Source organism: Bos taurus, chromosome 2, assembly GCF_002263795.3.
Source record: "Bos taurus isolate L1 Dominette 01449 registration number 42190680 breed Hereford chromosome 2, ARS-UCD2.0, whole genome shotgun sequence".
Lineage (NCBI taxonomy): Eukaryota > Metazoa > Chordata > Mammalia > Artiodactyla > Bovidae > Bos > Bos taurus.
The window spans coordinates 15,098,772-15,123,894 of NC_037329.1; the positions used below are offsets into that span (position 1 = coordinate 15,098,772).

Here is a 25,123-nt window from a genome sequence, read left to right on the forward strand (position 1 = left end):
ACCAGTATTGCCCACGTCCGGACCCCGACCTCGAGGAGCAGCATCACAGCCCCAGGTGAGGATGTACCAGGGAGGAAAGCAGTGGCACCTGGCAGCTTGCTTGCATAACTGGACAGTCACTTCTGTCCCATAGTAGCATTTGGAAGCAGGAAGCTGACTCTCCTGATCTCAGTCATATCCCAAGAAACTTGCCATTTTGTTTAGGAGCACAGAGAAAGTAACAACACTGGAAACCTGAGTGCTAAGTGTGAATATTAAGACTCGAACCTCAAATATTTATACCTCAAACTGATAGTCATTCATTGAATTTAAATTCTTTAAAAAATTAAGTAAAATATGTAGTATCATGCTATTATAGCTTTTGATACTTGTTGTTCAGTCACTCAGTCATGTCTGACTCTTTGCAGCCCCATGGAGTGCAGCACATCAGGCCTCCCCACCCGTCACCATCTCCCAAAGTTTTCCCAAGTTCATGTCCATTGCATCAGTGATGCCATCCAGCCATCTCAGCCTCTGACGCCCTCTTCTCCTTCTGCCCTCAGTCTTTCCTAGCATCAGGGACTTTTCCAATGAGTCAGCTGTTTGCATCAGATGACCAAAAATATGTTTGATATTTACCAGATCTAAAATCTTAATGAAGTAAAGACCGGTGGGGAGCTTGATATGCAGAGTTGTCTCATATGCGTCATCTCCAGCATTATATAAAGACACGTTCAACATCAATGTCTTCATACTTCCAACAGCAAGATAGGTCTTATTTTCATGTGGTCTAAAAATGAAGTAATATTATTTAGTTTTTGTTTGGGAACTAAAAATCCATCTCTTCATTTATTTATCCTGAAATAAAATATTAACTTGGAAATACAACCATAGGAGATGACCCCATGCAAGTAGATATAAATCTATGTTAAAAAGAACTCAATATCCCAGGTTTCAGATAAATTTAGTTAATTATTACACAAGAAAAGTTTTAAATTTTAGTTATAATTAAACTAGACTGCTTTCTGTTTTTCTGTTTAACTTCCTGCTTCTATCATTTTACATATTTTTCTCATTATTTCAGAATATTTTCCTAAAAGATTTTTTTCATTTTCTTTCTTGATCCTTAAATAGACACTGAATTAGCTGTTTCCCAAGCCACAGGGGGACATGGGGAAAACTGAGGAAGAAGAACAGACTATTTCCACCAAAACAGAAGCCGTCCTGAGGGATGTGAGCACAACGTGGGAAGGGGCCGCTGTGGCCAGCAACCGGGTGCCACTAAAATCTGTCGGATTAGAATTAATTTCTTATGGCAGACTGGTCACCTCTGCTAATCGATGGGCAAAATTACAAAAACTGCAAAAATGCTTCAGCATCCTGTGAATCAGAACGAGAACATTGCTGCACACCCAGACGGACAGGTGAGTGCCCGTTGTGGCCTGAGTGTCAATGTTGAGAGTTCTCAGAAGTTCTTCCAGTTGATCCTCATTGCTAAGTGCCCTCACCCAGCATTGCCTCCTCCCTAATGAAAGTGGTTTCTCCAACTATCCCGCACACTGGGCAGCCCTAGAAACCAGGAAGTTCACACTGTCTGGTTTTTTCTCACCACTAGTATAAGTCTTCTTGGAGAAATGTTCTGGGTCATGATTATCACTATTTTCTCCAAGGCTAGCCACACAATTAGTGTTCAGAGTATATGTGTGGTACGTAAGTGCAGTAACCGGAAAAAGGGCTGAGCGACTGATCTGATCTGAACACTAAAGAAAGTTCTGGAACATTGAGGAACTATTGGATAAGTGACTGTTAAAATTTCATGAACTATATACATTCTATGAAATTACAGCCATGCTTATCTGCTTAGTGATGGAATGCAAATTCCAAATGTTTCATTAAGATAAAGTAAACATCTATTACTACCACATTCATATGTTCTGTACCCCACCCACACAACCTCATGTTTTAGCGACAGCACAGCTATTGAGCTGACCAATAAATTGATGGCAACATTGATACTGGAAAGAGTACAGTTGTTAAGAAGCAAAATATTATTAACCTCAGGATTATAAATTATAATTTTTGGACACATGTCCCTACTTTTATACCTCTAATATCTTTAAGAAATCAGACGTTTCACCCAATTCCTAAAAGTTCTTCCCCTCTTATCCTAGTTGTTTTACCACTTTAAACTTTCTTATCAAGGTAGAACACACATAAGGAGAAATGCACACAACCTAAATGGAGCACTCAGTACCTTTTTATAAACTGAATACATGTGTGAAAGCAGCACCCACATTGAGAAAAACATAACGCCAGCATCAAAGAAACACCTTTGTGCCCCCTTCCAATGATTGCCACCACCCACTATCTTGCTTTTAGTACTCTAGACTCGCTTTGCTCAGTTTTATACTTCATATAAACAGAGTCACTATGTAACCTTTCAGGATCTGACATTTCTGTATTCAAAATTTTGTGCTTAAGATTAATCTATATTGATGCATAGAGTTGTAAAGTGTTTCTTCTAACTAGTGTGCATACTAATGTTTATAAATATGCTATATTTGATTTATCTTTTCAACTCTCATTGGGAATTTGGCAATTCCAGTTTGGAGCTTCTGTAGTTTTCCAGTAAACATATATACGTAATTACGCTGTGTCCATCAGTCTGTCTATCTATGAGCAGACCCCTAACCCAGGACTAATTCCTGAAAAAAAACCTCGAAATCAGACTAATTCTGACAACCAGTTGAAATTTTACTAACAAGTTACATTTAGAAAATACACCAGTCCAGGTTCGATGCATGAAACAGGGTGCTCGGGGCTAGTGCTCTGAGATGACCCAGAGGAATGGGATGGGGAGGGAGGTGGGAGGGGGGTTCAGGATGGGGAACATATGTACACCTGTGGTGGATTCATGTCAATGTATGGCAAAAACCACTACAATACTGTACAGTAATTAGCCTCCAAAAAAATAAAGTGGGGAAAAAAGAAAATACAGTATAAATAACTATGTTTAAATAATAAAAAATAAAAATATCCTATAGGATTCTCATATAAAAAGCAAGTGTTGCATAGAGTAGGGGTTCAGAAACTGCTGCCTGAAGGCCAACTTTGGACTGCTGCCCGGTCATGCAAATACAGGTTTATTGGAACATTGCCATGCCCACTCATCTGTGGCCACTTGTGCACTCTGACAGCAGAGTTGAGCAGTTGAGACAGATCTCTGTCCCACAAAGCCTAAAATATTTACTGTCTGTCCCTTCATGTAAAAAGTTTGCTGGCTCTGTCATTGAGCAGTCTGACTGAAGAGCATAATTATTTCAAAATAAGCATACCACATATTGCTATATTTAAAATCTGTAGTACTTTGACAGTAACAGAAGCTTCATTATTTCAGATAGCACCGGATGCTGTCTTAGAGGAAATGACCCCCCAGACCTCATAATTCCTTGTCTGATAGTAATGACATTGAGGAGAAAGGAATTAAAATGTTCCTAGGCAGCATTTCTAGCTCTGACCCCTGGGTCTGAGAAGTTGGATGTTTCTGGAAGGATGAATGATAACTAGCAAGGCAGAAACTCTTCTAGAGCTCAGGTAGATTTCAGGGCAGAATCTGACTCAGTGGCAGTGTGCTCTTTCTCCCAGCATGTGAGGCGATGGCTGTGACTTGCTCATTCTTGTGCTGCAAACCTTTGTGTTACGTTAGCACACATCTGCTTGGTGGCTTTGTGCTTAAGGGCAGGGGGGAGATGTGCACAAACACGGCTGTCCCACAACCCCTCCACTTCTCCAGAACCATAGTACAACTAAAGGAACCGAAGAGGTTCCAAAAGTAAACTTCAGCTTGACATTAAAGTTTAATTAAGACTTGTAGAAGAGCTGCCTAGAAATAGACATTTATAAAATATTCTGGCTTGTAACCAAAGCATTAGTCACTGAACACCTTTGGGAAAGAAGTTGGCACTTAGACAAGCAACAGAAGGTGAGAGCACTGCATAAACAGCTAGGTTCCAAGACAACAGCAAATTAAAGAGAAACACACACTGTTCGCATTGCAGCAGCGAGGCTCCTGGTCTATTTTCCATTTTTAAGCTATTTTGCCGCATTATCATGATTACGATTCTACTCTTTGTGTATGTGTGTGTATACATGTACAGATACATATATATGCATATATCTTATTGTACCTTGAATCATTAACAAGGGGCCGGCAGAAAGAGACCCACCAGCTTTTTATGTGAGACAGAATAAAGGACCAGGTGCACATCTGGAAGTGCGACAAGGCTGAACCAGAGCTTTTCCTGGGAATCGTAGTTCATTCTTCATTAAAACATGCATAATGCAGACTTGAAATTTACAAAGAAGCCTAGAATCCACGTAATTTAAGCAGATCAAGATACTGTGTACATACAGAATCGTAACTTAATAAGGGGAAAATAGAAAAATGATGTATTTCAGCACCAGGCTCTATGTTTTTCCTGAATGAATGCTATTGTTCTGTTTTGTGCAAAATGCTTCCTAAGTCTTAATATAATGAATGCATTTTGCCTCTGTAAGATGAATGACTGCTTTATAGCTAACATGAAGCAGTCATGAAGCATGACTGAAGTCATGAAGCATCTTTTTAATCAAGATGCTAGAACAAAATATAATATGCATTAATATGTACCCATGTCAATGTACATGAGTCATTTATTTGACAAAAAACTAACCTGCAGGAAGTGGCCTGCAGGCCCAAGTAAATATGTCTCCTCTTTTGTCTTTATTACTGACTTTGGGAAAAAATTAAGCACAGGAAAATTTTAATCTGCTGGGAAATATCAGTTACCTGACATTTAAGAAGATTTTACTGAATAAAGACAAACTCATTGAGACCCCAAGGAGGCTAGCAGAAGAATATGACTGGAAGACTGAACTAGTAATTAGAATGTTTAGTGTATAAAGCATACAATCCCTCGTCCCCAGACTCGGTGACATCAGTGAGGCATATATTCCTAATATCAGCATTGTAAAAATGGACAAGTGTTGTTAGACTTACTCTTTTGGGGGTAAGAAAAGCAGTGCAGTTACACACTGCTCACGGTCTGGCTTCCCTGGAGGCTCAGCAGTAAAGAAACCACCTGCAACGCAGGAGACTCAGGAGACTTGGGTTTGATCCCTGGGTCAAGAAGATCCCCTGAAGAAGGAAATGTCAACCTGCTCCAATATTCTTGCCTGGAGAATCCCATGGACAGAGGAGCCTGGCAGGCCACAGTCTTGTGTGGTCGCAAACAGTTGGACATGACTGAACAATTGAGTGCACGTGTGTGTGTGTGCACACACACAGTCTATCCAACTGTGATCTCCGTTCTTATCTGCTAACAGAACCCTGGATTATTCAAGCAATAGGGAGTGTCCCCCATACTGCAGAAGCTAAGGTCCTTGTTTGGCTTCAGGGAGTCAATTTTGACTAATCTAAGATCATGATGACTCCATCCTCCTTCAACCAGGAGAGATTCAGGGGGAAGCATGTGACACAGTCTGGTTCATCAGGATAACAAGTCTGCTCAGACACTTCCCTTCCTCGAAAGCCAGCCTCAAGAGGACATGGAACTTTGCTTCCGCCCCTTTCTGTTTATTGGGAAGCTTGATGCTGTGACAGCCATCTGATAACCACAAGAGAAAAGCCAAGAGAACTGGAAAGATAAACATGAACCATGAATGTTCAGATTTTGGTAGTTTTGCACTGAACCTATCCACCTTCTCCAGACTGCTGATTCTGCAAAATTATTAAATGCCTCTCTGCAGTAAGTTAGTGTTAGCCTAATATTCTGTTACTCACAGTCAATAGCCTTCCTAACTGATAGGAGGGCACTTTTGGTCAGGAAACACCTCCAGCTCTTACCCTGGAAGCGTGATGGAGGTACAGAAGAGAAGTAGTGTCAGATCAGTCATCTCCATGAAAGACTGGATTCTCAGCTGCTGGTGTGATGGCTGATACCTGCGACTGCGTTTGTAAATTCTACTTGGAATGTTGATAAAGGTATATTTGGTCATCTTCATTTCTCAGTGTAAATCCATTTGAATGGGGTTTACTGACCTGAGAATTTAGAGATTCAGAAGGAAGCCTCCACTTCATGAAAACATGAAATGGAGTGCATCAGTGCTATTTAGCTTGCTGCTGACAGTCAGTCATCGCAGTCATCAGAAACGCATGTCCTTGATGGAGTAAGTACATTCTCCTGAAGCAGGTTTGTAGCTCTGAGACACAGACATGCCATCAGGGCCAGTGAAGTCACAGTTGGGAGAAGGCATAGAACATATGATTGCAATTTGCCTACCATGACTGAGAAGGCAGGTGGGACTCATGTGTGAAAGGCAGATTTCTGTCTCATAGAGTACAATTTATTAAAATGCAAAGCAGTTGGTCATAACCCTTCACCTGTGGGCCTAAAAATTCACTAGACAAGTTTTCACTTGAAAACTCTTCAAGTAAGTTATCATTTGATGTGAAGTTGCTCAGTCGTGTCTGACTGTTTGCGACCCCATGAACTATAGCCTAAACACGCTCCTCCGTCCATGGGATTTTCCAGGCAAGAGTACTGGAGTGGGGTGCCATTTCCTTCTCCAGAGGATCTTCCCGACCCAGGGATCGAACCTAGGTCTCCTGCACTGTAGGAAGACTCTTTACCATCTGAGCCATCAGGGAAGTCCTTCAATATATAGTTATCATTTACCTAATGGAAATAGCTTGTAACCTTCATAACTGATGCAAAAGATGTGGGGCTTATACTTTCCACTAGCTTTCAGGCCACTTCAGGCTTCACAGAACTGAAAACTACTGACCTAGGCACAGTCAGAAGCACTCTTGGGACATAAAGAAACAATAAACTCTGGACATTAACCAGTACACACTAAGAAAATGTCTAGAATTCATTGGCAACGGTTCATTTTTTTTTTTTTTTTGCCAAATAGAAACTTTTGGGGGGATATGGTCTATAAATATCCCAATCATAATATTATAAAAAATATAATATCACATGTCCATGTGTACCAGGCTTTGTGCTAGGTAATGTATTGGTCTGCATCACTGCATTTTATTTTTAAAACAACCTTACAGAGTAGGCACTGTTTTACTTTCTTATCGATGAGGAAGGAAGTTTGAAGAGGTTGAAAGTCTTCTCTTAAAAGGTTATTCAGCTAGTAAACCATAGATAAACTTGAACCAGGTTAGTCTGACTTCAAATCTAAACTCTAAACCACAGTGTTTCTTGGATTCTTAGATTTTAGTTTGATAAGAGCCACTGATAGCCTTCTTAATAATGAATATCTCTGGCCTGGTCCCCATGGATACTGATTTGGATGGTTGGGGCCTAAGAGCCTGCATTTCTACCAAGCATCCCAGCTGATTCTCATGAAGGTGACTCTAAGACCACATCTTGAGAAACAGTGTCTTACCATACAATCATAATGGACTATTCATATTTTGACTATAATAAGAAACATTATTATTTCAAGTTAAAATGCAAAGTAGGGAAAGTAACTTCTTATTGTGAGAAATATGAAGAAAAACTGATAATTAAATTAATGATTTAATATCTTAATTCAGGAAGATATATTTTAATTCTTCAGGAAATTAGCCTTCTTCATAAGTTCCTATAAATTTCAACATTTTTTTCATGGGCCTGAGAGATTGCAATGAAAGATGATGAGGTGACAGTGGGGGTGTCTGATTTAAAGAGATGAAAACACCACTTAATTATATCTTAGATAATCTTTCCCGTGCAAAATTATTCTTCTTATCAAAGGCTCATGACAGCCAGCCAAAGTACCAGGAAGACCAAGCATTTTAGGAAGAAAATAAATACATGAATGGGAAGGTTATAAATTATTCATCTAATATTTCAACAAAGGCACCACAATTACATGCTGAATTATGAAGTAGTTAGTGGTTGCTGTTTTAGGACTATCGAAGCAGCCAATCTGGATAATTTAAGTATAGAGTTCAATTATCAATCAAATGGGTTAGGGCTTCTTGGCCCTCAACTGTGGATGCTCAAGGCTATCCTGGCATTGCCTAAGTGAAAAGAATTAATTTATTCTCTGCCATATGTCATCCCACCCCAGCAGGGTACTCAGCACTTTGTCAACCTTTTTACTCATTCCTGGTTGACTCTCCATCCCATTTATTACAGTTATTTTGAATCTTTTCCCGTTCCCTTCACAAGGTCCCAAACCCATCCTCAAAGCCCTCACTTTCCATTTACAAACTCAGTTTTTATTCTGGCCATCCATGAGTTCTCTATATTTCCCCTCCCACCACATTAAAATTTCTTAATGTCAGCATCTGTTCACAGTTTCTTAGCTCAAGATAAAGAAAAATCTTAATTACTTTCTAAGCTTAACCCTTCTCCCTGTGTCTGATCCCCATGCTGTTTCCTTCAGGACCTTGCTGCATTCTCAGCAAACATCCATTTGTCACCTAATAGCATTCCGGGCACTGTATTTTGCATTAGGGACACAAAGATGAAAATACAGACACTTGAAGCAGCCTATAGGATAGTGTGGAGATGGACAATGATAGTGGTGAGCACAGGTGCAATGGGACCAGGACCGCTGGAGGACTCAGGTTTTTGTAGCTGGAGACAGAGGCGGGGGGCGGGGGTGCTTTACCTAGGAAACAGCTGAGATTTATAAGATAAATAAGGGCTAACCACATAGGTAGGCTGAAGTGAAAAGATACAGAGGCTCAGGAGAGGATGGTATGGCCAAGGAACCATAAATATTCTGCAATCAATGGACAAAAGTTCAGTGGAATTGCTAAGAAAGAGCACTAAGGACTTCAGATTTTAAGATTATAATGAACTACTAAAGCCCTGCTATCATAAGTGTAAATGAGAAAACTCACTCTGGAAACATCTTGGTAGAGGAATTCGAATAATGCAAAGTCAGACACCAGTATCCCAGAAAGCAGTTAAGCCCATTGATTCAGGCAGGATATTGAGTGCCTGGTTCAGAGAAATAGTCGTAGAGATAGAGTAGTATGATGGATAAAAAGTATATCTGGTGGCCGTATTATAAGGCTGGGTAATTTATTTGATGTCAGGGATAAGAAAGAGAGAAGGGTGCAGGCCGAACTCCAGGTTGTTGGCTTCGGTATCTAATGGTTGTATCGTTGGTGGATAGTGACGAGGCACCCAATAGTTCATGTGTGATAGGCATTGGATGAATGGGTGTGGAGCTCAGAGGCATGATCTGGCATCAGCAGTAGAGGCAGGCCAGGGGAGGTCATAGTTGTGAGTAAGATTATCCAGGGAAAATATGGGAGAGTGAGAAAGAGCCAACAAAGCCAAAATCAGTGATCCTCCAGCACCACTGAGAAGGAGGGGCTAGAGAATTAGCAACACAAAGAGACTGGGAGTAGGATGGCATCATGGAAATGATAGCAAAAAACATTGAAAAAGGAATGTGAACAGTTGCCAAACCCTTCACAGGAGAATTCAAGCAGGATCTGAAAGTGTCCCCTGGATTTAAGTAGTCTCTCTGTTCAATTTATTCTTTTCCCTGCCTTTGATCCTCACATTTGCTTATATCGTCCCATGATTAAATAAATAACCTTTGATAAATACATAAATATTCCCTTAATCTCTGATGCTATCATTATGCTACAACTGCTCAGACATTTCTATGTTAAAATTCGCTGGTGTCTTTCTATTTTTCCCCCACCAGTCACATTTTAAGTGCCAACTTCCATGACCTTTCCTTATTCATTATGGTTTCCGATCTCTACAAAATTACAGTATTAAGTCTCTCTTTTTACATTTTCCATTGGCTAGCTCACCATGGACTTGATTTTCCTCTTGGTTCTATGAAGTTTCTTTTCCAGTCTCCTGGAGTAACTCCTTATTCTTTTTAAGCTTTTTAAATGAAATTTATCCACCCTTGCCAAGATTTGGTCCTTAGTTCTTTGTGAAATTTCCATTTTGACCCCAGGCATTTTCCCAAGTCACTAATGTGTAGAGGACCCCCAAACACAATCCTGAACTAGATTTTCCAGTGGAGAGCTACATACAGAAATCTCATCAAACTCAGATTACCCCAGTTTAAACCTGCTTCCTTTATATCCCTACCTCCCCAAAAAAGTCTCCCATTTTCCTGCCCTGTCAGTGACGCCTCCTTGCCTCTCTCACTTTTCATACACAACTAGCTCTTAACCTGAAATATAGATCTCCAATCTTCATTTTTACATCTTCCCTTCCACATGCAGAACAATGTCAATAGAGAGGACATAAATATGATATAAAATTACAATGGTTTATTTCACAAACATTTATCCAGTTTGCACTATGTACACTATTCTAAGCACGTTACATGTATTCTCTTTTTTCTCTTTCCCTTCTGTGAATTTAGAAAAGCAAAATGATTTATTCCCTTTCAAATGTGTCACATAAACTTAGAGATTTTGTGCATCAGTCTCAACTTGTGCATCAGACTTCTCTGGTGGCTCAGATAGTAAAGAATCTGCCTACAATGCCAGAAACCTGGGTTCAAACTCTGGGTCAGGAAGATCCCCTGGAGAAGGGAATGGCTACCTACTCCAATAATCTTGCCTGGAGAATTTCACGGAGAGGAGCCTGGTGGGCTACAGTCAATGGGGTTGCAGAGTCAGACGTGACTGAGCAACAAACACTTACACTTCACTAAACTACGTTAACAGTTTTTGGATGATAAAATGCTAAGCATTATGTAATAAAGGTTAGCTCATTTTGCCACTAAAATTCTATTAACAGGCACTTTAAAATGTCTGAAAAATAAATACAATTATATTAATGATAATCTAAAACACACTTACATCCTGAAATACCTGAGTTATCAATAAAAAGATTAAAATTATGCTGGATAAAACCATGGTGCTCAACCATTCTCATTCTTTCAATAAGTGGTCACCTTTGAACGTATGCTTATATGACTGCTGTATAGATCACTTAGTCTTTTTCAGCATAATGCTGCTCTTTCCCAGGTCTTTAAATGTTGTTAATCCCCAATGATTAGTTCTTAGTCCTTTATTCTTTAGAACCCACATGCACATATAAAGTGCCCCATCCTGATGAATAACAGAGAGCAAAGTACACTTACTTCAAAAATCCAATTTTTGCAGAAACCTGTAGATCAGCAGTACAGTTTTCATGGGCACAAAATCTGGCAAAGTTTATCTGGAAATAAAATGACAATATTTTTTATTTTAGTTAAAATCAGTAAGCCTATTTCCATGTTTTTTAAAGAATAATTTATCTACAATACATGAGAAAAAATTAATATAGCAAATTGATAACTTTCAAAGAGTTCAATTTGAGAATTAGAAGGTTCAGCTAACAATTCCAGGACTAAAGGAACCAAGTTCTTGCAATAGGTAAATTTAAAATCTAACTGTGTTAAGTAAAAAAAAAAAAATTCTTTCATAGTAGTTGTATAAAAAGAAGTTTAATCAAACTGTGATAGTAACCTCTGTAAGAGTGTAAAACTTGTGCTGCCAAGACTTTTTCATTGAATTCCTCTCGATTTTCTGGTGCTGCCATGGGATCCTGCTTATTATGCGTAAGCATGATACAGTTTTCACAGGTGGTAGAACAGTGACTTTATATTTGTTGAAAATAATAAAATGTAGAAATTTTTACTGTGAAGATACAGTGAATGAAAACAAATGAGAGTTTATCAATAGATTCCAGAATTTATTTAATTCCGAGCATTTTAATAGGACCCAGAGATACTGTAAGGTACACAGGAAGCCCTTAGGTATAAGCTGGACAAAGAAATACAGACATAAAAGACATAAAAAGAAAGAAAGCAGAGAGGGGCAGGTGAAGGGGGGAGAGAGACAGAAAAGAGAGAAATCTAGAGAGTCAGAGGAGGGGCCAGGCCATGAAATGCAGAGTGAGTGGGGCACTGCCAAATGGCATGTCAGACCAGAGACTGCCTGTGCCAGGCGAGCACAGGGAAGTGTAAGTGAAAATCGTCCTCTAGACAACTTAAATATAACTTTTTCCTACTACTCTTATTTGTGAAGCAGGTTGTTTGAAGAATCAAAATGTAGCTCATTTTAATATAACTACAAGTTGCTAAGATTTGAGCTTAGGTACTTAAAATATTGAGATGTTCATTATTAAAGGCATTTAAAGGTAGTTGATATTGAAGGCTGAAGTTCAACAAAAGAATGAAAAAAACTGACTTCCATGAATATTTTCATACAAGGGTATAGAGGAAATTTGCTCTTAAGTTATCATCTTTATTTGATTTAGCACAGAGAGCAGACAGTGCTGATTCTGAGCTCAAATATCTTAAAGTGACTTAGGGGCAATTTTGCCTGGACAGGATATGACCTAGACCTTTAAATGTCCTTTTCCTCTTTTGCATTCTGTGTGCTATAAGTGAATGTTTTAATGAGTACTTTTACCACAGCTCCAAACAGCCTTTGACTCTGTCTTTTTGCTGTTGGATAGTAAAAGTCCGAACTGGATTCCTGGGAATAAACTGTCAGTGAAACTGATAGATTTTGGCATACATTTTAAAAAGCAGTTCACTAGTTAGCATGCAGGATCAATCTCAAAATGCATTTAGATCCTGAGATGTGGTTGAAAAGCATATGCTGCTGCTGCTGCTAAGTCACTTCAGTCATGTCCGACTCTGTGCGACCCCATAGACGGCAGCCCACCAGGCTCCCCCATCCCTGGGATTCTCCAGGCAAGAACACTGGAGTGGGTTGCCATTTCCTTCTCCAATGCATGAAAGTGAAAAGTGAAAGTGAAGTCGCTCAGTCGTGTCCGACTCTTAGCGACCCCATAGACTGCAGCCTACTAGGCTCCTCCATTCATGGGATTTTCCAGGCAAGAGTACTGGAGTGGGGTGCCATTAAGAGAAACTGTTGTGTAATTAAATACCATGTTTATAAATGCCATGTTTATAAATGAGTAAAATCTGACTAATAAGACATGAATGAATATGTGGGCAAGGTGAGTGAGAGGGAGACAAAATGAAAAAGGAGACAGAAAATGAGAAAGATAAGTTGAACACACATGATGACCTGAATAACTTGTGAATGCTGCTCATTTCCATTAGAAGTCCTTGCTAGAAATATACTTTCTTCATTGACAAGGTATCGAGAAGAGAAAATTAACATTTTATGTATATGTGGGAAATCACTGCTATGACTAAATGCATAGTTAAAAGTATTCAGTTCAATATCCTAAAGGGAAAATAAAAAAGAATGGAAAACAAGACATACCATAAATCTTTTTTATAAAAAAATTTCATTAAAATTTTAAAAAGATTCACTTCCACATAACTATATAATATTAAAAAAATTCTTTAGTTGTATGTCACATAAGGTTTCAAATAAAGAAAAATATTCCTACTGTTTTCTCAATGATGTCTTTTTCTTTCTTCTGCTGAAGAATTGGCTGAAGTGGAGGGAATTCCTCTATACTTCGTTTACTGACGACATGATGCCCCAGGTGGTAAGTGGCTTCAATCTGGATTGGGGTGAGGATGTCCCGTACATCTTTCTAAAGAAATTGAAAACCATATGAATTAATAATAAAAATAAGCCTGTAAATTAAAAAATATATAAGCCCCCTCTTTTCCTACACAAGGCCAAACACAACATGTGGAAGTGAAAAAAAAATATCCTTTCTTTTTAAGATATACTGTTAAAAAATTGAACTGTACATTTTCACTCATATCAAAGGCATTCATGTTTATTAGGAAAAAGACAAAAGTTATTAAAAAGAAAAACCAGAACTATCTAATAGATATAGAGGTGTGCATTTCAGCATATTTTCTTCTATGCTATTTTCTCTGCATATAATTTTCTTATTAGTTGTTACAGTATATCTATATTTATTGTGCTTTCACATTTCACAAAGAAAGAGTTCTTGGATTTATCAATTACACAGGGATTGTAACCCATTTGGAATCCATTTTCCTCTGTATGACACTCTAAGTTTAATACCTTACTAATTTTTATACAACATTTATCAGTCTTAATATTATCTATATGTGATCAAAAAGTCTGAGTGATTAGAATTTTAAATGGTACTGTCTTCTGCCCCCAAAGAAACAACTTGTGAGTTTATTCCTCTGATTGTCAATTCATATATTTTAATCTTTATTTCTACATGCAGGAATTATTTTTCTCTCTTTTAAAAACACTTTCCCATGAACTTAAAATTTATATCATCTTTTCCATTTGATTATTCAATAGCCCCTTTGTTAAATGGGAATACACTGCATCACTATCAAAATTATCTGCTGACATACACACACACACTAAAATAACTTGAAATAAATAAAATAAGAAAATAAGAAAGTAAGTTCAAAAGCATTTGGCATTCAATTAAGGAAATGCTTCCCTAAATAGTAAAGGTGTTCAAGAATCCCAAGTCGGTAAAAAAAAAATATAGAAGTCAGGTTAAGATTAAAAAAAAAAACATGGCATTCCTTAGAAAGCAATTCTCTGAGCCCTGCCTAGATGGATATGCAAATTTCAATATATACTAAACAAAGCAGACTCATTTATTTTTCTTCCTGTCTTGCTATGACAAACCTAGACAGAGAATTAAAAAGCAGGGATGACATTTTGTTGACAAAGGTCTATATAGTCAAAGTGAAGAGTGAAAGTTGCTCAGTCATGTCCAACTGTTTGTGACCCCATGGACTATACAGCCCATGGAATTCTCCAGGCCAGAATACTGGAGTGGGTAGCCTTTCCCTTCTCCAGGGGATCTTCCCAACCAAGGGATCAAACCCAGGTCTCCCACATTGCAGGAGGATTCTTTACCAGCTGAGCCACAAGGGAAGCCCCTATGTAGTCAAAGCTATGGTTTTTCCAGTAGCCATGTATGACTGTGAGAGTTGGACCATAAAGGAGGCTGAGCACCGAAGAACTGATGCTTTCAAACTGTGGTGCTGAAGAAGACTCTTGAGAGTCCCTTGGACAGCAAGGAGATCCAACCAGTCCATCCTGGGGAAATCATCCATCAAGGAATTCAACCCTGAATATTCATTGGAAGGACTGATGCTGAAGCTGAAGCTCCGGTACTTTGGCCACCTGATGTGAAGAACTGACTCATTGGAAAAGACCCTGATGCTTGGAAAGACTGAGGGCAGGATAACAAGGGGTCAACAGAGGATAAGATGTTTGGATGGCATCAACGACTCAACAGACATGAATCTGAGCAAATTCCGGGAGATGGTGAAGCACAAGGAAGCCTGGTGTGTTGCAATCCATGGGGTGCTAATAGTCAGACATGACTTAGTGACTGAACAATAACAACAAGGAGCATGGACAAATAAGAGTCCACTATAAAGTAATCCATGAGAATTTATAACAGAATTCAGTTGACCATTTAAACTGCAAGAAATAAGAAATGTCAAGGGCAAACCTATAGAAAAAGTATCTTATGCACAAAAGAATTAAAAATAGATACAATCTCAGGATTTGAGAAGGAAGCTCACAATCAGACAATGCTGTCCACCCACATAGGAACTGGGCTTCCCGGGTGGTGGTGGTGGTAAAGAACCCGCCTGCCAATGCAGGAAACATAAGAGATGCAGGTTCAATCCCTGGTCAGGATCCCCTGGAGGAGGGCATGGCAATCCACTCCAGTATTCCTGCCTGGAGAATCCCACGGACAGAGGAGCCTGGTGGGCTACAGTTCACAGGGTTGCAGAGTCGGAGACGACTGAAGTGACTCAGCATGCACACAGGAGCTATGCAGTTTTTCTTTTCTTTTTTTTTTTGGTATTATAATTGTTACTATACTCAGAAAATATCGCACTCATTGTCTTTCACACTAAAAACTTAAATGTAAAGCTTGGCTTGACTCTAGTTTTCATATGCCCATTTCAATCTATCAGTTCAGTCACTCAGTCGTGTCCAACTCTTTGTGACACCATGAACCACAGTACGCCAGGCCTCCTTGTCCATCACCAACTCCCGGAGTTTACCCAAACTCATGTCCATTGAGTTGGTGATGCCATCCAACCATCTCATCCTCTGTTATCCCCTTCTCCTCCTGCCTTCAATCTGTCCCAACTATAGTTCTTGTTAAAAAAATAGATTCAGCAAAGTCCCTCTTGACCATTAAAAGAACTCAAGTGTTTTCACTAGGACTAGACGTATTAATTTTAACTATAATTGAGTTATATCTATGAGGTTTATATTTACACTTAGTTCCTTAGTAGATCTATGACATTGTAACTGACAAACATCCTAGTGAATAATGTCAGTGGATTTCGTTTACAGACAATTCAGAGTTGGAGTATTAGCTTAAGCATTTCTGTCTAAAGGCAGATTTCCAAAGCTCATAAATTAATAACCCCTAATGAATAGAAAATGGAGAAGGAAATGGCAACCCACTCCAGTGTTCTTGCCTGGAGAATCCCAGGGACGGGGGAGCCTGGTGGGCTGCTGTCTATGGGGTCGCACAGAGTCGGACACAGCTGAAGCGACTTAGCAGCAGCAATGAATAGAAAAAATACCTATCATAAGGATTATAGCTATGCTGCTTATATCTGTATTAATTTTTGATAAAAGTTAGTTAATAAATATGACACATCACATAAAAGACTACACCTATTCTATGTCCTTCAGTTGAGTTCACTCGCTCAGTTGTGTCCGACTCTTTGCGACCCCATGAATCGCAGCATGCCAGGCTTCCCTGTCCATCACCAACTCCCAGAGTATGTAATTAAAAAAGGGTGTAATTGTTTCTTCTCATCATTAACAACATATATATATGGATAAAATCAAGTGGTCTGAAGATAGAGTTGCTGCTGCTGCTGCTAAGTCGCTTCAGTCGTGTCTGACTCTGTGCGACTCCATAGACAGCAGCCCACCAGGCTCCCCCGTCCCTGGGATTCTCCAGCCAAGAACACTGGAGTGGGTTGCCATTTCCTTCTCCAGTGCAGGAAAGTGAAAAGTGAAAGTGAAGTTGCTCAGTCGTGTCCAACTCTTTGCGATCCCATGGACTGCAGCCCACCAGGCTCCTCCATCCATGGGATTTTCCAGGCAAGAGTTCTGGAGTGGGGTGCCATTGCCTTCTCCCTAGAGTACAAGGGTTCAAACCTCAGGTCCCTCCCTTGTTATCTATGTAACCTTGGACAGATTACATAACCTATGGACCAATTACCTCATGTGAAAATGGTTGGCAATAGTGATTATGACACCTACACTTTATTGCTGTGAGGATTCAGTGGCATAATGTATGTTAAACACTTAGCTCAATGCTTGGTATGTATTAAGATCTTTTATTTTTTTATTTATTTATTTTTTTTAAACTTTACATAATTGTATGAGTTTTGCCAAATATCAAAATGAATCTGCCACAGGTATACCCGCGTTCCCCATCCTGAACCCTCCACCCTCCTCCCTCCCCTCCCCTCCCTCTGGGTCGTCCCAGTGCACCAGCCCCAAGCATCCAGTACCGTGCATCGAACCTGGACTGGTGACTCGTTTCAAACATGATATTATACATGTTTCAATGCTATTTCCCCAAATCTCCCCACCTTCTCCCTCTCCCACAGAGTCCTTAAAAGATGTTAAATATGATAACTATTATGTGCATATATTACTTCAAAATGTAGCCATATAAGCCAACCAAGGAATTACAGAACTTTAGTTTCTTATAATAAATTCTGGTGACTATTTTGGAGGAGTGAGAAAAAATAAAATCAGTCTGTTGCCAACTAATGAACACTAAATAAAAAATGAGCTACATTTTCTACTAACACAAGTATTCCTTAGTCGATAAGTCATATCCGACATTTTTGCGACCCCGTGGGCTGTAGCCCACCAGGCTCCTTCTATCCTTAGGATTTCCCAGGCAAGAATACTGGAATGGCTTGCCATTTCCTTCTCCCAGGGATCTTCCTGACTCATGGATCAAACCATGTCTCCTGCATTGGCAGGTGGATTCCTTACTGCTGAGCCACTAGGGAGGCAATTAGACTTGTCCTAATGAAGTGGTACCTGGAAGATGTGCGGCATGACTCAAAGCACTCAAGACTCTCATGGCTTTCCCATGCTCACACATGGAGATGTTTTTATTAGGTTACTTGGTAAGTGATCATCTCAACCTGAAACCTTGACCATATAGGAATGCTGCAAATCAAGGTCCAAATCCCAAGTTATTGACTTGTGAAAATGGAACAGCTTGAAGCCCTGAGTATTACAATAGCAAACTTGATTAAATTATTCCCAAGGTGTAGGGCTAGACAGCCACTGATTGTCCCTCCACATGTCCACTGTTTTAATTCTTCTCAACAAGCTTGCTTTGACCACATCACATGTTATCTAATTCATACTAATTTTCCACAAGGTCTTCTCTACATCTGGTGTATATTACTTTCATTATCCTAATTAGCTATTAATTATGCTTTTCTCACAATATATAAAATGTACGTGTGCTCTTACAAGAACTGTATTTAACAGATATTCACACTTACTTAACTTTAACAGCTTCACCTAAGGACAGAAGCTATAATATCAAAAATGTCTTAAAGTGACTAATTAATATATAGGAGGGAAAAAGTAGATTTGCTTAAAATTTTTAATTTGGATGGGCATGTGCTATCTATATTAAAAATAATGAAGATTCCATGCCACATTTTTATGGACAATTACATAAAAATAGGACACTCACAAGCATGCAAATTAGCACATGCCAGAAATTACACAAAGTCTGCCTTATTGTCTGATTTCACAGAAACTTGTAGTATGGCCAACTTGAGAATGGAGCTGTAGGTTCGTGTCCTCCTACTGTGTTTATGCAGTGAAGGAATTTATTTAAAGGGTGGAGCCAGAAATATTTTTAAAATATTACTGAATGAAAAATGCTGTTGAGGTATAAATAAACATGTGAAGATATCTATTCATGGGTCTACTCTGCAGAAGGCAGGATCTAGGGACACAAAACTGAAAGTCATGTGTCTATGGCACAGTTTATAACCCATAAATCTACACATGTGGTGGGGGGATGAACATTCTGATACACACAGACAGGTGCAGAACAGGGAGAGCCACTAATCTACACCTGCAAGGGCAGGGGAAAATGCTCACATAGAAGACTCTTCAATAAGGAATGTGATCAGATTGGTGTTTTTGAAATGCCGCTCTCGTGCCAATGTGGGAAATGAGTTGGTATGGGAGAAGGGAACACTAGGGCAGATTGTAATCTGAGCCAGGAAGGCCATGTGTAATTATAACCGATTCATCTGCTAAGTATGTTTCAGAGGGTGAACTGTCCAACATCTGAGACTAAAACTTCCAGAGAAAAGATAACATCCCCAAGACAGGTACTCTAACCATTATACCAGTAGACTATTCTCAGGTTTTTTTCCTCACAGAATTATTTAAAAAGCACTGAGAACACATCATCTATAAATTTCTTAAACATTATTCAATTAAGGGCCTTGTTTAATGAGCTGTGCTAACTCTAAGACAAACATGGAAAAGATAATATCTTCAAAGACCCTGAATCTAACAAAGAATTACTATATGTTGGAATAATCAATCTACTTCTAGGATACCATAAAATCAGTACAGTTATATAGTTTGCTTGCACTTAGATTTTCAGCAGAAAGTCCATAGTGTGTTGAGGTTAAAACATAACTACTTTGGAGCAAATGGTACTTCATTAAACTATGTATAAACTTTGTATAGCTTAAAAATATAAGCAAATAAAATACAAATAAATATATTTACTAATCAAATACACATTCATTTTTTTGAAGTTATTACTGAAAATGATGGGTTTTAGAAGTCACCCAAAGACTCATGTAACAAAATAAAATTCCTTTATTTCAGAAACCTAGGATTCAGAGAAAGCAAAGAAAGAATAGTCTACTAAATACACAGGCAGGTTGATTTCATGCTTGTTATAGAACATGCTAAGGCCACTAAGCTCATTGGCTCATTTGTTCTCTTTCCAAACATCAATCTCTTTCCAACATGCAGAGATTCCATCAAGATCAATTAAGAAACATCATCGCTAAAAACCTTAAGGTAAGTCTCACTAGCATGGCTGCTCCAACATTTCTAAAAAATTGTTGACAATTATTGATTAGGTTTTGCTAAATCAAAATAGCCTCAAAATTATCCCCTGTCCTAAGCTCTTTTCCTAAGAAGTCGCTAAGACCAAATCAAGTTGTACTTACGAAGGCAACAAAGACAAAGATTAATTTTCATATGCTTACATGAATGAGGGAACATTTTCATAAAGGGAAAAGTGAAATCTAATACAATTCTGATAGATAAACACTATAAGTCATAAAAATTAACCATTTTTTCCTATCAGAGCAACCTTTTATTAACTCCCAACTCTAAATTCTAGTTTCTTCTTTCATGACATCTAATAATTTTAAGGCTCTAATAGCAAAAATTAAAGCTTGGCATAATTATAGACAACTAAAATATGGAGTTCTATAAGGAGAAAATAATAATTTCTACCTTCCTATTTTCTGAAGAACACATTTTGACCATTCACATAAAACAATCTTATGTAATACCTGTTTTAATTATGTGTAGATTAAGTAGACTTGAGAAATCTGATATGCTTACCAACCAGATAAATGACCATATAGTCTCAGAAAAATAACATACCAACAAATTTATATTCCAGTGATGTGATAATTATTAATTGTTAAAAATGTCTACCACATTCCAAGAAGATCTAATACATAAAACTAAAAGGTGATTAAAAGATAAGGATGTAATAAAAGTCAAGATTTTTGAGAATATTTGGAATTTTAAAAATAGCCAAGTTTTCTACCATCAAAGACTGTGACAGGTTTTTAAAATATAAGTAGGGTTAAAAACTTTCATTTACGTGAGATCACCAATGGATTGTATGAAAGAATAAAAACAAAATTCAATCATTTCCTCACCTTCAGATCCCAATGGCTCTTATATGTTGTAAAACTGATGAGATCTTTCTGGCTCATTGTCTTTAATACTCACGTCCAACGATTTGCTGATCCCACTGGGACCTCCAATTCAGCTTTCTCCCCCTGTTCCTCACCCAGCCTCTTAATGTCCTCTCTCCTCTCCTAACCTTGCTTAATCTTCATGGCCAACGATGTAACCATTAGCTTGCTTACTCCTCAACTCTTTCTTTTCTCCTTTGTGTCACACTGTTGGCAGACCACAACCACGGTTGACTCTCACCTACTCCCACCTATCAGGCTGAATGTGACTGGAAAAAACCACAGCCCTACTGACTCATCTCACCGGTCTGATGCAACAGAGAGCCTAATGCCATCTCAGGACCATACTATTCCCGCTCACTCTCTCACACTCTGAGAAGACTATTTCACATCTTCTTCCTAAACTCTAAACACCACCTCTTCCATTCTAACTGAAGCTAATGACTTTGCTTCTTACTTCATTGAGAAGATTAAAGCAATCAGAAGCGAACTTCCAGTCCTCCCCCACACACGTGCCCAACATCTACACACAAACAAATGAACTATGCACGTGCCTACCGTGAATCAATCCTTCATCTGTACAATTAAATTCCACTGCTTTTGCCTTGAGAACTTTGCTCCAACTATTCTTTCATCTATTTCCTAAATGTTTCACTCTATTAGAACATACCTATCAGCATAAAAACATGCTATTCCTCTTATCTTAAAAGAAAACTAAAAAAGTCACTCTACTTCTCCTGTCGGCTACTGACTCCCAACCCCTTTTCTTCAGTCCCCTTTGGAGCAAGAATCTGTGAAAGAATAAACTACTCTCTGTCTCCACTTCTTCTCCTCCTTTCCTTTCCCCCTACTATTCCTCTGAAATGCTGTTGTTGTGATCACCAATAGCTTCTACATTGCCAAACCCAATGGTGAGTTCTTTAGTCTTCATCTTATGTGACTAAGCAGAAGCACTGAAAACATCATCATGCTCTCCTCTGTACCCTGCTTTATTCACTCCACTTCCAGGATGCCAGGAGCTCTTGCTTTCTTTCCTTACTGATTGGTCCTTCTCATTGCCATTGTAAGCCTTCTCTTTCCATCTCTTCATGTTATAGTGCCCAGAGTCCAGACCTTGGCTCTTTCTTCCTGTCGTGATCTCAGCCACCTCATATGCCTTGAAACCTCATTCATATGCCGAAGAGGCATTGTATTTCCAGTTCCACAGCATTCTCCAACTCCAGATGAGTATATTTAAATGCTGAATTGCTCTATACACTTACAAGTAAAACAAATGGCTTCAGCTCAGCAGGTCCACAACTGAACTTCAACACTGTCCACCCGAGCGTTGTTTCCCTTGCCCTATTGATGAAAACTATTCTTCTAGTGGCTTTGGCTAACAACCTTGGAATCATTTTGGAGCCTTTCTCGAATGTTAGACATCAATCTTTCACTAAATTGTGCAGAATCTGCCTTCCCCTGTTTCTCTCCATACCCACTACCACCATCTTCACTGGAGCCATCATCTCTCAGCTGACTTACTGAAGTATCCTCTTCTTCCTGTGTCAATCTGCCTAGTCTCAACATAGCACTTAGGAAGCAATTAGAGTATTCCTTATTGTTACTCAGTTATATCATGTCACCTCTGCTCCAAACTCTACAATAGATCCCATTTTATCTGGAGAAAGAAAATCACAGATCTTATGTGATCTGACCTTTTTTTCTACTACTCTCCACCTTGCTCTCTTTTCCAGCCATCCTTGCCTCCCCATGATTCTCTAAAACAACCAGGCATGTTGTTGTCTTGAGGTGTTTTTTGTTTGTTTTTTAACCTAATTCTTCTTTCTGTACTGTTCTCCTCCTGGATGGGGGATTCTCAAAGCACAGTTTCCCAGCTGGCAGCATCACCATCACCTGCGCCCTTTGTAGAAATGGAAACTCTCAGGCCTCACTGAAGAGTTACTGAATCAAGAACTCTAGTTGGGGCCCAGCAATCTGTGGTTTTAACCAGCTGCCCAGGTGATGCTGTCAGATGCCAAGGTTGAGGACCATTGCCCCAGGTATGTACCCCAGGCAGGTACACTGCCCCTGGTGACTTCCTTGCTCCCTTCAAGTCTTTGCTCAAATGTCACGTTCTGAATGAAACTCGCTCTGACCACCCTATTTAAAATTGCACCCTTTACTCCTTCCCCAGCACTCTGTTGGTTCCTGTGGTCTGTCTGCCCTCCTTTCCTCTTTCCATTGCCCATATGGTGGCTCAGATGGTAAAGAATCTGCCAGCAATGCAGGAGACCCAGATTCATTCCCTGGGTCAGGAAGATCCCCTGGAGAAACAAATGGTTACTCCAATATTCTTGCCTAGAGAATTCCATGGACAGAGGAGCCTGGTGGGCTAGAGTCCATGGGGTGGCAAAGAGTCAGAAAAGACTGAGCAACTAACACTCTTATCTTCCTCTAAAATACTATAAAATTTACAAAAAAATTACATTTTGTTACACTGTAGTTTATCTCACCACACTACACTATAAGCTCTATTAGGGTAGTAACCTTTTTTATGTTTTAGTCATTGACCTATATAAAAGTCTCAAATAGAACCTGACACCACATAGGTACTCAATATCTATTAAGTTAATTGGAAGGAGAAGTAGAGCTTAATTGGTATAGCCAACAGAACCTATACAAAGGAAGCATGCTCAAGTAGCAAGGCAGGTTGTCCTGTGAGAGGTGGGGGCTGTGGGCCTGAGAACATAATTAAAAAGTATCACCTTATTTAATTGTAAGGGGTGCTGAGGTGGAGTGCGTATGTATGATACACCCCTGACATGGAACACGTTTTAGAGAACAAAGGAGCAATTCAGTTAATGTTTCTGAATGCCTTGGATACCATGCCGGTTGGGGTGGGGAACGCACACATTCTATTTCATGTCTTCCCAAATAACAGCTAGAAGTCCTTGACAGAACTCAAGGTTAGGACAGCTGCTTCTGTAGTTTTAACACCTACCCTTTGGATTTGTTGCAAGGGAGGGTGTTGGAGTAGCCTTCTGACTTTCTATGTAATAGGTTTAAAATGTCCCAGACAAAAACAAGGTGAGTTAGAAAGGAAAAACAACATTGGAAGAAACGATCATTTTTTAATAAACAGTCCCACTATGTGCCAATTCCAGAGCTAAATGCTATTTTTGACCGTCAGTATGGCCCAAAGTCATGGCTGTAACCTGCTGTTGTCGCTACCATGGTAACACAACAAGTATACGTGTAACTAACACAGAAACCTTGCTCAATTGTCATTTCGGGGACAAGCTTATTCTGAGGAATGTGCACAATTGTGATGGACCCTTAGTCATAGGAACAATACCAAGAAACAGGACCAATAAAGCAGATCAGTTTACTGCCATTTATGCAAGTTCAACACAATATATTTATCAGTGTCTAATGCTGGTCCTTTTATTATCTTTAAAATGGTCTCAGTGTTAGTCTCTAAAATTGGTTAACTGGAGTAAAATTAACTGTCTAGAATTTTTTTTAAAAAACTCTTTAATCCCCACCATATCAATGATGGTTACTCTAATATCATTCTATACTTTTGGCTCTCAACCATTTAATAGCTTTACCCTAGTACAATAACAAAAATTGTTAAGGGAAATGAGGGAATAGCATAAGGATTATTGCTCTTAACATTTAATAGTCCTGTTGCTTGTTTGCATTTGCTTAGAATAAGTATCTAAGGGAAAATTAAGGTCTAAGCTGAGGCTACTATTTGAAATCCCAGAAAGGGCTCCCGGGAATAGTTTGGCTTTTTTGTGACAATAGATTTTCTGATGAAGTACACCATTCCCTAATGAAAAAGGCCTGGCACTGCTTCATACGATAAAATGTGACCAATGCAAGGAACATGATGATCAGTTTGGGAATGAGTGTTTTAATAAAAGAAACATGAAATCGGCTATGCTTTGGCAGAATACACACCAAACCATCACGAGAGCCATCATCCTGGCCCACAGATGATCCCCACCACGCGACAACTGTGTGAGTTCCCACTGACATCACCAACGGCGCTGGCACAGAGACAAAGGCTCAATCCAAACGCAGCCACATTTGATTCTGCTTCTTAGAGTCACACAAAAAACAAACCAGCCTCCATAGCCTCCGCCCAGCCCCAACATCTACCGGGCATAGATCTGGGGCGCAGCAGAGCTACTCGATATTT

General features: G+C 39.2%; 1 protein-coding gene across 2 annotated transcripts in view; it reads right to left on the reverse strand.

Annotated features, from left to right (window-relative positions):
* The window catches only part of ITGA4 (integrin subunit alpha 4), a 91,760-nt gene that overhangs the window by 15,192 nt on the left and 51,445 nt on the right, over positions 1-25,123 (reverse strand). For both annotated transcript variants that reach the window (NM_174748.1, XM_059891805.1), the window contains 3 exon segments: positions 619-769; positions 11,095-11,171; positions 13,368-13,517. In NM_174748.1, the coding sequence (NP_777173.1) occupies positions 619-769; positions 11,095-11,171; positions 13,368-13,517 (378 nt within the window).